Genomic DNA, 16,255 nt, shown 5'->3' with positions numbered 1-16,255 from the left:
TGTGATCTGATCACGGGGGGGTGATGACGGACTGTTGGTTGTGAGGCCTGACCATCGCAGTGGAAGCGTTATACGTCAGCAATAACTGGAACACAGACTGGAACAAAGACTGGATCAAAGACTGGAACAAAGACTGAAACAAAGACTGAAACAAAGACTGGAACAAAGACTGAAACAAAGACTGAAACAAAGACTGAAACAAAGACTGAAACAAAGACTGGAACAAAGACTGAAACAAAGACTGGAACAAAGACTGGAACACAGACTGGAACAAAGACTGGAACAAAGACTGAAACAAAGACTGAAACAAAGACTGGAACAAAGACTGAAACAAAGACTGAAACAAAGACTGGAACAAAGACTGAAACAAAGACTGAAACAAAGACTGAAACAAAGACTGAAACAAAGACTGGAACACAGACTGGAACAAAGACTGGAACACAGACTGGAACAAAGACTGGAACGAAGACTGGAACAAAGACTGGAACAAAGACTGGAACAAAGACTGGAACACTGTTCACCAATCAACCACCTCCCTTCGGGTAAAACCACCCCCTGAACAAAGTCACCTGACCTGATCCTGTCCGTCCGGTTTGACACAACCAGGTTGTCACTGCCAGAGCTGACTTGTATAACTATAACTGTATCTCAGCTCTGACAAAGCAGTACGTTATTTCTCCTCCACACCATCAGGTACTTTATGTTTGAGAACTTGTTTAAATGTTGGATACAGGTCATGTGACCTCCATGGTCCATCATCAGCCTCTTGGTTGTGGGTTTTAAAAGGAATATTAACTGATGTAACGACACACGTTTGTCCTGACAGACATTTATTTTCCACGATCGGAGGAGAAAACAGAGTTTAAATCTCTCGGCTGTGAAAATCAAATCAAATCAAAAGTCAAAAGAAATGAATTCAAGATGTTAAACAGGAGAGAAGAGAGACCCCCAACAGACAGAAACACAACAAAACCCCCAAACAACCTGCAAGGCTACGTTTAAATCACAATGATTAGGACACAAAGTTATACACTACGCTGTTACCTAGCAACCAGAGTTAACCCTCTAACATGATCCAAAATGGAGCCGAAACACAACAAAACATTCAAATGTTTTGTGAAAATGAGTTTCACTACTACAGCGTTCACACACCGGTGACCCTAACGTCTCGTGTGGCGTTCAAACGCAGAGAGAAGAGTTGGAAAAGTTCATTCGAGCCATCGGCCAATCACAGGCTCTATGCTGCTCTGGGTGGGCGTGTCCTCTCAGTGGGTGATGAGTCTGCTGTTGTCTCTGGTCTCAGTTGTCTTGATCAGGAGCTTCGGAGCAGGGGAGATGCTGTTACTATGGTAACCATTAGTAGTCTTAGTACCTGAAGTGAGGAGGAACAGACACCGATTATGGTCTGTAGAAGATATTATGGTCTGTAGAGGAGATATTATGGTTTGTAGAGGTGTTATTATGGTCTGTATAGGTGTTAATATGGTCTGTAGAGGTGTTATTATGGTCTGTAGAGGTGTTAATATGGTCTGTAGAGGTGTTATTATGGTCTGTAGAGGTGATATTATGGTCTGTAGAGGAGATATTACAGTGTCTAGGATGATGCTTTGCTAGAGGTGATATTTTGGTCTGTAGAGGTGATATTATGGTCTGTAAAGGAGATATTATGGTCTGTAGAGGTGATGTTTTGGTAGATGTGATATTATGGTCTGTAGAGGTGGTGATATGGTCTGTAGAGGAGATATTATGGTCTGTAGAGGTGATATTATGGTCTGTTAGAGGTGTTATTATGGTCTGTAGAGGTGATATTATGGTCTGTAGAGGTGATATGATGGTCTGTAGAGGAGATATTATGGTCTGTTAGAGGTGTTATTATGGTCTGTAGAGGTGTTAATATGGTCTGTAGAGGTGATATTATGGTCTGTAGAGGAGATATTACGGTGTCTAGGATGATGCTTTGCTAGAGGTGATATTTTGGTCTGTAGAGGTGATATTATGGTCTGTAGAGGAGATATTATGGTCTGTAGAGGTGATGTTTTGGTAGATCTGATATTATGGTCTGTAGAGGTGGTGATATGGTCTGTAGAGGAGATATTATGGTCTGTAGAGGTGATATTATGGTCTGTTAGCGGTGTTATTATGGTCTGTAGAGGTGATATTATGGTCTGTAGAGGTGATATGATGGTCTGTAGAGGAGATATTATGGTCTGTTAGAGGTGTTATTATGGTCTGTAGAGGTGTTATTATGGTCTGTAGAGGTGATATTATGGTCTGTAAAGGAGATATTATGGTCTGTAGAGGTGGTGATATGGTCTGTAGAGGAGATATTATGGTCTGTAGAGGTGATAATATGGTCTGTAGAGGTGATATTACGGTCTGTTAGAGGTGATAATATGGTCTGTAGAGGTGATATTATGGTCTGTTAGAGGTGTTATTATGGTCTGTAGAGGTGATATTATGGTCTGTAGAGGTGTTAATATGGTCTGTAGAGCCGATATTATGGTCTCTAGGATGATGCTTTGCTAGAGGTGTTATTATGGTCTGTAGAGGTGATATTATGGTCTGTAAAGGAGATATTATGGTCTGTAGAGGTGATGTTTTGGTAGATGTGATATTATGGTCTGTAGAGGAGATATTATGGTCTGTAGAGGTGATATTATGGTCTGTAAAGGAGATATTATGGTCTGTAGAGGTGATGTTTTGGTAGATGTGATATTATGGTCTGTAGAAGCGATATTATGGTCTGTAAAGGAGATATTATGGTCTGTAGAGGTGATGTTTTGGTAGATGTGATATTATGGTCTGTAGAAGCGATATTATGGTCTGTAGAGGTGATATTATGGTCTGTAGAGGAGATATTACGGTGTCTAGGATGATGCTTTGCTAGAGGTGATATTTTGGTCTGTAGAGGTGATATTATGGTCTGTAAAGGAGATATTATGGTCTGTAGAGGTGATGTTTTGGTAGATGTGATATTATGGTCTGTAGAGGTGGTGATATGGTCTGTAGAGGAGATATTATGGTCTGTAGAGGAGATATTATGGTCTGTAGAGGAGATATTATGGTCTGTAAAGGAGATATTATGGTCTGTAGAGGAGATATTATGGTCTGTAGAGGTGATATTATGGTCTGTAGAGGAGATATTATGGTCTGTAGAGGTGATGTTTTGGTAGATGTGATATTATGGTCTGTAGAGGTGGTGATATGGTCTGTAGAGGAGATATTATGGTCTGTAGAGGTGATATTATGGTCTGTAGAGGTGATATGATGGTCTGTAGAGGAGATATTATGGTCTGTTAGAGGTGTTATTATGGTCTGTAGAGGTGTTAATATGGTCTGTAGAGCCGATATTATGGTCTGTTAGAGGTGATATTATGGTCTCTAGGATGATGCTTTGCTAGAGGTGTTATTATGGTCTGTAGAGGTGATATTATGGTCTGTAAAGGAGATATTATGGTCTGTAGAGGAGATATTATGGTCTGTAGAGGTGATATTATGGTCTGTAGAGGAGATATTATGGTCTGTAGAGGAGATATTATGGTCTGTAGAGGTGATGTTTTGGTAGATGTGATATTATGGTCTGTAGAGGTGGTGATATGGTCTGTAGAGGAGATATTATGGTCTGTAGAGGTGATATTATGGTCTGTAGAGGTGTTAATATGGTCTGTAGAGCCGATATTATGGTCTGTTAAAGGTGATATTATGGTCTCTAGGATGATGCTTTGCTAGAGGTGTTATTATGGTCTGTAGAGGTGATATTATGGTCTGTAAAGGAGATATTATGGTCTGTAGAGGTGATATTATGGTCTGTAGAGGTGATATTATGGTCTGTTAGAGGTGTTATTATGGTCTGTAGAGGTGTTAATATGGTCTGTAGAGCCGATATTATGGTCTGTAGAGGTGACATTATGGTCTCTATGATGATGCTTTGCTAGAGGTGTTATTATGGTCTGTAGAGGTGATATTATGGTGTGTAAAGGAGATATTATGGTCTGTAGAGGTGATGTTTTGGTAGATGTGATATTATGGTCTGTAGAGGAGAACTTATGGTCTGTAAAGGTGATATTATGGTCTGTAAAGGAGATATTATGGTCTGTAGAGGTGATGTTTTGGTAGATGTGATATTATGGTCTGTAGAGGTGATATTATGGTCTGTAGAGGTGATATTATGGTCTGTAGAGGTGATATTATGGTCTGTAGGGTGATGTTTTGGTAGAGGTGATATTATGGTCTGTAGAGGTGATGTTTTGGTAGAGGTGATATTATGGTATGTAGAGGTGATGTTTTGGTAGAGGTGATATTATGGTCTGTAGGGTGATGCTTTGGTAGAGGTGATATTATGGTCTGTAGGGTGATGTTTTGGTAGCAGTGATATTATGGTCTGTAGGGTGATGTTTTGGTAGAGGTGGTATTATGGTCTGTAGATGGTTCAGCCTTCAGTGCCCCCTGACTCTTACTATAGTTGGAGACGGCCTGGATCTGGAGGATGCACTGCTGTCCGAGTCTGAAGAAGAAGAAAACAGTTAATGTGGTGTCAGCACATCTTGACGTCTTCACCTCCTGCTCACCTGTCCTCCTCTCCTTCCAGCAGCTTCCTGTAGGTGGCGATCTCGATATCCAGAGCCAGTTTCACATTCATGAGTTCCTGCAGGCAGAGAAGAAAACGTAAAAAGTAAATCCACTCCTGTTCTCTTCTCACATCTTTTTAATGTGTCATTGCAGAGGACATACTCGTCTGTAATCGACATTACCGTGTTAACTCAAATCTTCAGTTACTAACTACGAGTTCTTTTGTTAAAAAACCCCATTTGAGAGCATTATCAGTGTGCTGCTTTGACCATCGTTAAAACCAAACCCTTCTGTCCAGAACTGCTAGAAGGTTAGTTTATTTGTCAGTGATTATTTATGCTTCTGTCCGCTGCTCTTCGTCTCTCAAGTCCTCTTCTCCCTCACTTGGTACTCTCTCAGCTGGCGCGCCATGTCCTGCTTGGCCCTCTGGAGGGCGTCCTCCAGGTCTCTGGTCCGGGCTTTGGCCTCCTTCACAGCCAGCTCCCCCCGTTCCTCCGCCTCAGCCAGCTGGTTCTCCAGGCTGCCCCGCTGTGGAGACACCGGAGTGAGACCTGTCCCTGCTGGCGCCGGGTCTGAACCAGGACCGGCATCCTGTGCCTCACCTGCGCCTGTGCCTCACCTGCGCTTTGACAGCCTCGATCTCACTCTGCAGGCGGCTGATCAGCCGGTTGACCTCGGCCACCTCCCCCTTCACCACCCTCAGCTCGTCGCCGTACTGGCTGGCCTGGACCGACATCTGGTCGAACTGGAACCGGACAGGGAACCACTGAGTAAAAGGGCTGGTCACCACAGGATGTTCACCACAGGATGTTCACCACAGGATGTTCACCACAGGATGTTCACCACAGGATGTTCATTCAGGGCTACACATTCAGGAAAGCCGGTCCACTGGGTCCTGGTCTGGGGACCCGAGAGTCGCCGGTTCTAGACCAACAGCTTTGGGGTGTGAAGTGGTAGTGGAGAGCTGCGGTTAACCTCCTGAGCTCTGCCAAGGTACCCTTGAGCAATGCACCGTCCCCTTGTTGCTCCTGGGGGCGCACCATGATGGAGCTGCCCGCCGCTCTACTCCCCACCATCATTGATGGTGTGTGTGTGTGCATGTGTGCGTGTATGTGTGTGTGTGTGTGTGTGTGCGTGTGTGTGTGTGTGTGCGTGTGTGCGTGTGTGTGTGTGTGTGTGTGTGTGTGTGTGTGTGCGTGTGTGCGCGCGCGTGTGTGTGCGCGCGCGCGTGTGTGTATGTTTCGGCCTGTACCTTATATACATCCATTGTAACAAATTGCTGTAATTTCTACAGTAAAATTTTACAGTATCTTCTTGTTTTGACATTTTACCATTTTTAACTGTATACCGCAATGCATCTTGGGTCGAAACTAATTACAGTAACTTACTGCATGCATACTCTGTAACATACTGTAAAATTTACAACAAGTTGTATCCTGGCATGTAGATAATAGGTATTACGCTAAGGGTTAGCTAACGTTATCTGAGGGTTAGCTAACGTTAGCTGAGGGTTAGCTAACGTTAGCTGAGGGTTAGCTAACGTTAGCTAAGGGTTAGCTAACGTTAGCTAAGGGTCTGCTAACGTTAGCTGAGGGTTAGCTAACGTTAGCTGAAGGTTAGCTAACGGTAGCTAACCCTCAGCTAACGTTAGCAGACCCGTAGTGTGGTGGTATCGTGGGTGTGTGGATGCCGGCAGTGCGGGTTGTGTTTGGTTCACCTTGTCATCAGGTGTGTAACAGTTCGGACCGAACTGGAAAAGTTCGGTTCGTAGAAATGTTCATTTTCCGTCTTCCCGAAATTCGGTTTTAAGCCCTTACTTGAGTGAAGGGGTTGAATCAGTACTTCTACTTTTACCTGAGTATTTTTTAACAGAGTATCTGTACTTCTACTTTTACCTGAGTATTTTTTAACAGAGTATATGAACTTCTATTCTGAGCCAGAGGAGCTTTCACTAGCCTCTCAGTTAACTAGCAGTTAAACTAAATAGTTAAATTTCATTTTGATAATGTAGACAAGTGTTTATTTTTTTGTATGAACAGAAGTTATTTTTATTGTGAAGTGGTAATAAAAGTGTTGTAGTAATGTTCCTTATTGCAGTGCAACAATATATAAATAAAATCCTGACTTTTTTTTTCGTAAATATTCGAAACATTTATTTAGTAGCTTTGAAAACCGAGGATAGAACCAACTGTGAGCCAAAAACTGAAATTTGAAATGAACCCTGGATTAGGTGGACTGTTACACCCCTAATAATGAAGTTTTCCAACCTTTTTGGTAAGAGTGATTGGTAACAGTAATCCAGGATGCAACCTGTACATCATAATGTTACAGAGCTGGAGGGATCCACATGCAGTGAGAAGCACTGAAGCCCACAGTGAACCTGATGTAGGGGATTTTAAGGTAAAAACATTTTGTGCATTTCACAGTGTAATCTATGACAAAGCAACATGAAAACACCCCACAGACGGTGGTGCAAGTTACAGTTTAATGTACTGCCACATAATGTTAGTCTCCCTGGGTTCATTACAGTCAGTAATGTTAATCTCATTTAGAAAATGAATAAGAACACCAGGGTTGGAAATTAACTTTTGTCTACCAGCCACCCCTTTGTTTTACCAGACACTTTATCCTGGCAGTGTACTATAACTTCTACAACTAACTACTACTACAACTTGAATCTGGTGTACGAGGAGCAATCTGCATGCACACTGGAATACATTCAAAGGTAACTCGGTGCTTGTCGTTGAGTACTTGTTCAGTAAACTATGACTACTGGACAACATGTTATTGTGACTTGCCAGCACTGACAGTCAATGGACCCCTCTCAAGCCAGGGACATGCTCAGTGGTGTAGTATACACCAGTTAATGGAGCATACCCTCCTCTTTTTATATCAGTTAACAGTTTACCACCTATCAACCAAAAAGCCATTGAAATCATACCTGCTGTCTCTTTAGTGACCTACCCAATAGTATACCCACCAACCCAGACACCCCTACACCACTGGACATGCTGGAAAAATAACAAATGTTCAACATTTCTAAGTCCAGTTTTGTCCATTTCCTATCAAAATCCTTTTACCAAGATTTTTTAGACAACATATTTCTTTCAGTTATTAGTAATTAGTGTTGCATATTGCAATAACTACTGTAGTCGTTTTGATAAGAACTTGTTTTACAATCCATCAACTGTAATACCAGCCAACTCCGTGTCTTCACCCAGTCACAATAATTTAAAGTTATTGAGTTGTTAACGTACAGTCTTGTGACAAGAAACACAAACTACCTTTTTAACTGTTATGTCTCTACATCGTTTACTCATTGCATGGGAGAGCTATTTTCTATGTCATCTTGCTAAGTGTCTGGACTGCACAATTGAAATGATAATGAAAAATAATAAACAGCATAGTTTTTGTTGCAGTTTTGCCCATGGAAGGTTAAATGATGGGGCTTGTGCTATATGACCATTGATTCTGCTGGCTTGTAGGGCAGCTGTGAGCAGTTTTTTCATGAAGTTTTGTTATTTTCTTATTTTAGATGTTTTGTTGGAATCAACCCAACCAGTGGCACCAAGACAGCTAAGCCGGTCGACCCAAGAACTAGGAAGGTGATGGAGAAGAACAACAACACAGTCAATCCTCAAGTCTCCTCTCTGCTTAGGCGACTCATGGACTTTGAATGGCTTTCTGCATAGTCCAAAAGATAAGGACTGTTCTCTCACGTTGTGTGAAAACATTGTTTCATTGTTTCTGTGAATTGTTCTTCATGTTCTATGCACCTTTTACATATCATGCCCCATTCATTGACTCTGTAGCTTGCTTGACCAATGCTGGACAGTCACATTTGATCTGAATGGAGCCTATGGCTCTGATAACTTAAGAAGTCACCTCAGGTTCTGTAGGCTTAACGTGTATTCTACAAATGCAATGAGTTTTAATAAAAGTTGTATTTTGTAGCAGTTCTGACACTGTTTCATTTTTTGTTTCATTCACATTTCACAATCTGCATAATTTGCAAAGCAGCTAATGTAAAAACCAAAATTAAGTGTAAAAACATTTTACAACAACATATTGTATTGTTAATTATTTACAGGTATTTACTGGCAGCTCTGGTTGCCAGGTAACTACTGTATTTTAGACGAATACAAGAAAAAATTGTAAACCAGATTACATTAAATTGCTGTTTTCTAAAAAACAAAACAGTAAATTACTGTAATTTATATAGAGAAAAAACCTATAAAAGCTTTACAGTAATGTGTTGTAAAAGGTTTTACGGTAATAAATAAATAATAAACCGCTATACTGGCAACTTTTTTGCCAGGTATTTACTGTAAATTCTACAGTCAATCCGTTACAGTGTATATGCATGTAATGAGTCCTAACCAGATTGTAAAGCTAAACCCCCTACGGGGGGGGCTAGTACACATGTGTTGGAGGCGTGTCCTGTGCCTCAGGAACCCCCCTGAACACCTCACCTTGCTTTTGTACCAGGCCTCGGCCTCCTCCCGGCTGCGCGCCGCGATCTCCTCGTACTGGGCCTTGACCTCGGCCACGATCTGCTCCATGTTCAGGCTGCGGCTGTTGTCCATCTGCACCACCACCGAGGTGTCCCTGATGCTGGCCTGCAGCTCCCGCAGCTCCTGAAGGGGGCAGCGTTAGCACCGCAGCTCCAGCAACACACAGCTAATTCGCTAAACGCTAACATGCTAGCAGTAGTTAGTAAAGAAAGCTGCAGGCTGTCCCCTGGAGCAGACCCCCAGGCTGTCCCCTGGAGCAGACCCCCCAGGCTGTCCCCTGGAGCAGACCCCCCAGGCTGTCCTCTCTGCGCCGCTGTCTCACTCACCTCCTCATAGATGTTGCGCAGGAAGTTGATCTCATCGGTCAGAGATCCCACCTTATCCTCCAGGTCTGCCTTCACCAGGTAGGCCGAGTCCACGTCCTGAACACCAGGAAGTCATCTCACAAAGAGACAACAGACACTAGCAGCTACGCTAGCAGCTAGCTAGCAGCTATGCTAGCAGCTAGCTAGCTGCTACTCACCTTCTTCAGGATAACAAAGTCGTTCTCCAGGTTGTTCCTCTTGTTGATCTCGTCTTCATACCTGTGAAGGACACGCCCAGCGTTGACTCTCCAACAGGGGGCGCTCACCATTTCCTGCCACACTGGCATCACTTACTTGTGCTTGTAGTCCTCCACCAGGCCCTGCATGTTCCTCAGCTCCCCGTCCAGTTTGGTCTTGTCGTTGTTGACCAGGTCCATCTGGCGCCTCAGGCCAGCCATGTAGGCCTCGAACAGGGGCTCCACGTTGGACCGGCTGACCCCCTGGTTCTGCAGCAGCTCCAGTTTGGTCTCCAGCATCTTGTTCTGCTGCTCCAGGAAGCGCACCTGCGTGACAGAGACAGGAAGTGGGGGTATGGTCGATCCTCTGGAGGCCTGATGGATGGCGTCATGCGTCATGTGATGATGATAATGGCTTCTTGGTGCATCCACTGAATGGCGTTCTGTCTGCTGATGGAAGTCACCTGAGTGTCACCTGACTGCAGGCAGAGCTCCTGTTTCCTGTCTGCAGGTGAGTTACCGTTTATTGTTCCTCCTCTCACCGAAACAAAGCCCTTCTCTGTTCGGACCGGAACGCCCCCCCCACCCCGACACACAAACCCTCCACCTCTGGCCTGGTTCTTCAGGTTACAGGTCACCTCAATGGGGCCAACATGAAGTGTAAATATCTCCAGATTAGTGTTAACTCCAGCTAACGGAGAATGTTAACTCCAGACTAGAGTTAACTCCACCTAGACTTAAGTCCAGACTAGAGTTAACTCCAGACTAATGAGAAGGTCCCAGATGAAGCTGGACCTCCTTTGGACCCGTTCTGAGCTGGATCAGGATCGTACCAACAGATGTTGGGATTGGGAGTCATTGGTGTTGGGATGTTTCTATTCGTTCTGAAGGTAGAAACGTGGAATCTGTAACTTGCTCTCTTCCTCACCCGTCCTGTCACCAGACATGTGACGCTCAGCGACCAGTAGGGTTAGGGGGTAGGGGTTTTGGTCAGGGGATAGGGTTAGTGGTAGGGTTATGCTTAGGGGTAGGGGTTAGGGTTAGGGTTAGATGCTCGAGACCCCAGAGCCGTGACCCTGAACCATCTATCTGCTCGATTGGATCGGTGAGTTCTCTGTGTGGGGGGCAGCTCTTAAATGTTTCAGGGGCCAGTCAGCATCAGGTAACACAACTATTACAAGATTGGTTTGGAGGTTTTGCCCTTTGGAGGTTTTCTCAAAGTTGCCCTTGAAGTACACTCCAAGGTCGGATCCTATCAAACATCCTTGATCAACAGAAGTGAGCAGAAACCGTTTAATCAGAAAGAAAACAGCCCCCAATGAAGGTTGAGAACTCTTGGGACTCTAACAGGAGCTAACGATGTTAGCTAGTAACGGTAGCGTGAACCCATTGATTGGATTGGTAGCCTTTCAGGAACCGGATCACACCTGAATGAATTCCCACCTCTGTGGTTGATCTAGACCACGATTCACAGGTGAGCAGAGGAGGTTGGGTTTCTCCCAGCAAGGCTCGTCTATCAACACCTGGGGGCTTTTGGTCCTCCTGGGGAGGCCAACAATGCCTCCATTGTGCGTGTTACCGGCTCTGTGAGAAAGTGGAGACGTTCCTGCAGTATCAGTGTCGGGCGTTATCACTGGTTCTTCAGGAACATTAACCCCGTCACTCCTCATGGACAGGACAGCTCAGTGTGCCAACAGGTTAGCATTGTCCTGACGTCTCAAACCAGCTGATATCTGGGGCGATCGGGTGTCTCATTATGTTCTAATGCCTGGTGTAAAGTCAACCTTTCCTTTAAGGCTTTGTGATGGACAGAGCCTTAAAGGCTCTGTCCATCTATGGATCCTTCACCCCTCGGCCAATAGCACGCTGAGAAGAACTTGATGATGTCTCGCATGTAGATTGGTGGATTACTTTAGTCTGATTTCTAGAAAGAGTAATTGATTGAAAATAGTTTGGACTGTAGACAGATGTATTTATTAGTGTGTCATTAGCATTGACCAAATAGCATAACTCAAATAAATTTGTAGAATATATTTATTGCAAATGCAGTGAAGGATGTGGAGGTGGCGCTAGCCTTAGCATTCCGCTATCAGACTCTAAGTCTCCACATACGACACATGTAAGACATCATGGATTAGCGTGACTCACACAACTGCTCTGTTTCAACCAGCTAGCTGTTAGCATCTGCGTTTCCTGCCTGATGTTGGTGGATGTATGTGATGGTTGTTTTCTGTGGCGGTGGGGTAGGGGCTTGAAACACCAAAAACACTTTAGATGTTCTCAAAGTAGAATCGTGGGGTACCTGATGAACCCCGTCCGTTTACCTTGTCGATGAAGCTGGCGAAGCGGTTGTTGAGGGACTTGATCTGCTCCTTCTCGTGGGTGCGGCTCATGGACAGGTTGGGGTCGATCTCCAGGTTGAGGGGGGCCAGGAGGCTCCTGTTGACGGACAGGGACGCCAGCGGGGGGGCCAGACCAGGGTGGTGCCCGTTGGCTCCAGCGTAGAGAGAGCTGCTGCTCAGGGAGATGCCGCTGAACCCCCCCTGGACCGAACCGAAGCCGCTCAGCCTCCGGCCCCCGTTGCTCCGCACCGAGTTGCTGGAGCTGACTCGCTTGGTCCGACTCAGACTCATGGTGGGACGGGGGGAGACGAATGAAGGTAGAGACGAAAACACAAAGCAGTGCCCGGAGCCGACTGCAGAATGAGCGACTGGGGCGAGGGTTAGGGGAGGACGTCCACCACAGGTGCGTCTCAGGTGTCTCTGGGGGGTGGAGCCAGTAGAGGAGGGGGGAGCGGCGGTGTCGTGTGTCCACAGAAGAAGTAACGGCGTTTGTTCCTGAACGACTCGTTCGGTTGTTGGCCTCTACATGAGACGTCCACAAACGCCTGATGGGCCCTTAGGGGCCAACATCTGGTTCGTCTCTGAGCCTCCTGACCGACTGATGCTGCCTTTGGGGTCCATCGGAAATATAACAACTGGCTTTTGTGCCCTGAAAACCCTCTATTGTGATCCGAACAAACACAAATGTCCAATTTTTTGTGTCTACCGTCTTCTTGTTCTACAGTTCCTCACGCTGGAACAGAAGAACCTCAGCTCTCCTGTGAGGTCACTGACAGAATGACCTTTGAACTTTTAGTTTGTATTTTTATTTATTTTGAAGTGGCTTCATCTTCGTCGTCCCTTCACCTGCGTGTCAGGTAACCCTCCCTCTGGCCTTTTGTTGCAGCCGCCTCTTTGGCACAAGGTCTACTTCATGTAGTGGGTCTAATCTAAGTTTAAGAATGCTGTGAACCAGGGGCGTCACGGTGGTGCAGTGGTTAGCGCTGTCGCCTCACCACACGGCGGTTCTAGGTTCGAGTCCCGCTCTGTGTGGAGTTTTTTTGTGTTCTCCCCTTGTCTGGGGGGGTTCTCTCCGGGTTCTCCGTCTTCCTCACCCTCCTGAAACACTCGCTTCAGGTTGATTGGCCGTTCAGAATTGACAGTTGGTGTGAGTGTGTGTTTGCGTGTTTGTCTGTCTCTGTGTGGCTCAGTGGTGCACTGGCGTCGCACCTGGAGTGTCCCCCACCTCACACCCTAAGCTAGCTGGGATAGACGGGTGTAACGGTTGTGACAACGAATGAATAAATGAATCAAATCGACCAAAAGGCAACAAGACGCTCTCATTTTACACTCAGCGGTGAGACGAGTTAGTCTCACGTTTTCACCATGACTCCAAAAAAGACGCAAAAGAAACCCCGAAAAAAACGAGTGTTTCCTGAATAAAGAACAATCAGAAGGTAATGAAAAGAAAGAGACAGGTAAGACTGTGGACAGTACGGAAGGAGATGAAGAAAAAGTCAAGCGAAAACCAGCAAAAATCCCAACATTTGTACCACAATGGACGCGATTGTTTCCATGGGGGGGTGGGGGTGCACGGCTAAATGTCAGCACCCAAGACAAAACGCAGCTTAGAGAAATGTGAAGGTTCTGTCAACTTGGTGCAGCGTCCACAGGACAATACATGAATTAAAGGCAGTCAAAACTATTGAGTGAAAAGCAAAAGTGGAAAAAACTGTGTTACATCATTTTTTATATCTTAAATTATTTTTTAAGAATGACCACCAGGATGTAACATTTTGATTAAAAAAATATTAAATTTTCCTGTTTTTTCCTTTCTAATCAAACAGTTACAATGTTATTAATAAAATCATTAAATTATCAGTTTGTTTAGTTTTTACATGGTGGTACTACTACTACGAAAGGAAAAGAAGACTACTGGCTAAACTCAGTCCTTGCATTTCTTCCACCGTAAATTCTATTATTACTATTACTATGTCTGTTATTTAGTGAAGCACATCCCATGATGCACTGCTTTCTGGAGGAAACATGAACACTGGGTGTAGTTTAAGAACCAGGTCTAGTTTAAGTACAGATCTAGTTTAGGAATCAGGTCTAGCTTAAGCGTGTTGTTGTGATCAGTAGCGTGTCGTTGGGGTTAGTAGAACCAAGTCTTTCACAACTGTAAAACACAAGTAGAGCCACCTGTAGTACCTGTGGTGTTCTGTGATACACCTGTAGTACCTGTGGTGTTCTGTGATACACCTGTAGTACCTGTGGTGTTCTGTGATACACACCTGTAGTACCTGTGGTGTTCTGTGATACACCTGTAGTACCTGTGGTGTTCTGTGATACACCTGTAGTTACTGTGGTGTTCTGTGATACACACCTGTAGTACCTGTAGTGTTCTGTGATACACACCTGTAGTACCTGTGGTGTTCTGTGATACACCTGTAGTACCTGTGGTGTTCTGTGATACACACCTGTAGTACCTGTGGTGTTCTGTGACACACCTGTAGTACCTGTGGTGTTCTGTGATACACCTGTAGTACCTGTGGTGTTCTGTGACACACCTGTGGGACACCTGAGGCTCTCTGGCGAAGGCGAATCACCCTCATACTGATGAGGTTCACAAGTGGTTCTGGTTTAACAGTTGTTCTGGATCTTGAGGACAAAAACTGACCCCCCCCCCCATACATTGTGTGGAACACCCTGGCCCCCTCACATCACCTGCACACAAAGGCCATCGGGCCACCTTCTTAAAGTGACAGGTCTGCATTGACCCGGGTCAGTACCTGAACCCACCTGGTGGTCAGTGTACCGACATCAGATCCATTTGAGGTCAGGACTCAGCGCCCTGCTGCCCCCTGGTGGCTATCACGAGGTGTGTGTTATACACATGTATGTACATGTATACAAACGTGTTTGTGTGTGTATATACTGTACATAGACACATATATATGTATATATATACATGTACATATACATGTACATGTATACAAACACGCGTGTGTGTGTGTATGTTTCAGCAAACAGAAGTGCTTCTCCTGGAGCTGAAGCTGTTTCTGTTCTCCGTCTGTCTGCGTCCAGGATTCAGCAGCATGTGGGCTTCCTGTTCGTGTTCGACGGACGGATGGATGGACGGATGAATGGATGGACGGATGAATGGATGGACGGACGGATGGACGGACGGATGGACGGACAGATGAATGGATGGACGGACGGATGAATTAATGGACAGACGGACGGGTGGACGGAGGGATGGACAGAACCACTCAATGGTTTGTGAGAACACCCGGTTTATCAGGAAGGACACTGAATTTTTGCGTTGCTACGGTAACCTTGACTAATGGCCTCACGTCTCAGACCTTAACGCTTTAGCGCCATGGTAACGCTTGAGCATCACGTTAACGCTTTAGCACCATAGTAACGCTTGAGCATCACGTTAACGCTTTAGCACCATGGTAACGCTTTAGCATCATCTTAACGCTTTAGCGCCATGGTAACGCTTTAGCATCATGTTAACGCTTTAGCATCATGTTAACGCTTTAGCGCCATGGTAACGCTTTAGCATCACGTTAACGCTTTAGCATCACATTAACGCTTTAGCGCCATGGTAACGCTTTAGCATCATGTTAACGCTTTAGCGCAATGGTAACGCTTTAGCATCATGTTAACGCTTTAGCATCATGTTAACGCTTTAGCGCCATGGTAACGCTTTAGCATCATGTTAACGCTTTAGCACCATGGTAACGCTTGAGCATCACGTTAACGCTTTAGCACCATGGTAACGCTTGAGCATCACGTTAACGCTTTAGCACCATGGTAACGCTTGAGCATCACGTTAACGCTTTAGCACCATGGTAACGCTTTAGCATCATGTTAACGCTTTAGCGCCATGGTAACGCTTTAGCATCACGTTAACGCTTTAGCACCATGGTAACGCTTGAGCATCACGTTAACGCTTTAGCACCATGGTAACGCTTGAGCATCACGTTAACGCTTTAGCACCATGGTAACGCTTTAGCATCATGTTAACGCTTTAGCGCCATGGTAACGCTTTAGCATCATGTTAACGCTTTAGCATCATGTTAACGCTTTAGCGCCATGGTAACGCTTTAGCATCATGTTAACGCTTTAGCATCACGTTAACGCTTTAGCACCATGGTAACGCTTTAGCATCATGTCAACGCTTTAGCATCATGTTAACGCTTTAGCGCCATGGTAACGCTTTAGCATCATGTTAACGCTTTAGCATCATGTTAACGCTTTAGCACCATGGTAACGCTTGAGCATCACGTTAAAGCTTTAGC

The 16,255-nt window shown here is 44.9% G+C and overlaps 1 protein-coding gene across 1 annotated transcript; it reads right to left on the bottom strand.

Moving 5' to 3' along the window:
• Positions 1–1,092: 1,092 nt before the first annotated feature.
• Positions 1,093–12,257, bottom strand: si:dkey-222f2.1 (intermediate filament protein ON3). The gene is made up of 10 exons (XM_068316270.1): positions 11,949–12,257; positions 9,743–9,951; positions 9,607–9,667; positions 9,410–9,505; positions 9,042–9,206; positions 5,189–5,314; positions 4,954–5,097; positions 4,569–4,645; positions 4,458–4,504; positions 1,093–1,372 (listed from the first exon to the last, which is right to left on the bottom strand). Exons 1-10 carry the CDS (start codon positions 12,255–12,257, stop codon positions 1,266–1,268), a joined length of 1,341 nt encoding a protein of 446 aa, XP_068172371.1. The 3' UTR covers positions 1,093–1,265.
• Between the last annotated feature and the right edge of the window lie 3,998 nt (positions 12,258–16,255).

The sequence above is a fragment of the Antennarius striatus genome, chromosome 5 (assembly GCF_040054535.1).
Source record: "Antennarius striatus isolate MH-2024 chromosome 5, ASM4005453v1, whole genome shotgun sequence".
NCBI lineage: Eukaryota > Metazoa > Chordata > Actinopteri > Lophiiformes > Antennariidae > Antennarius > Antennarius striatus.
Note: the sequence above shows the minus strand (reverse complement) of the source record. Positions and strands in the feature narration are given on the sequence as shown.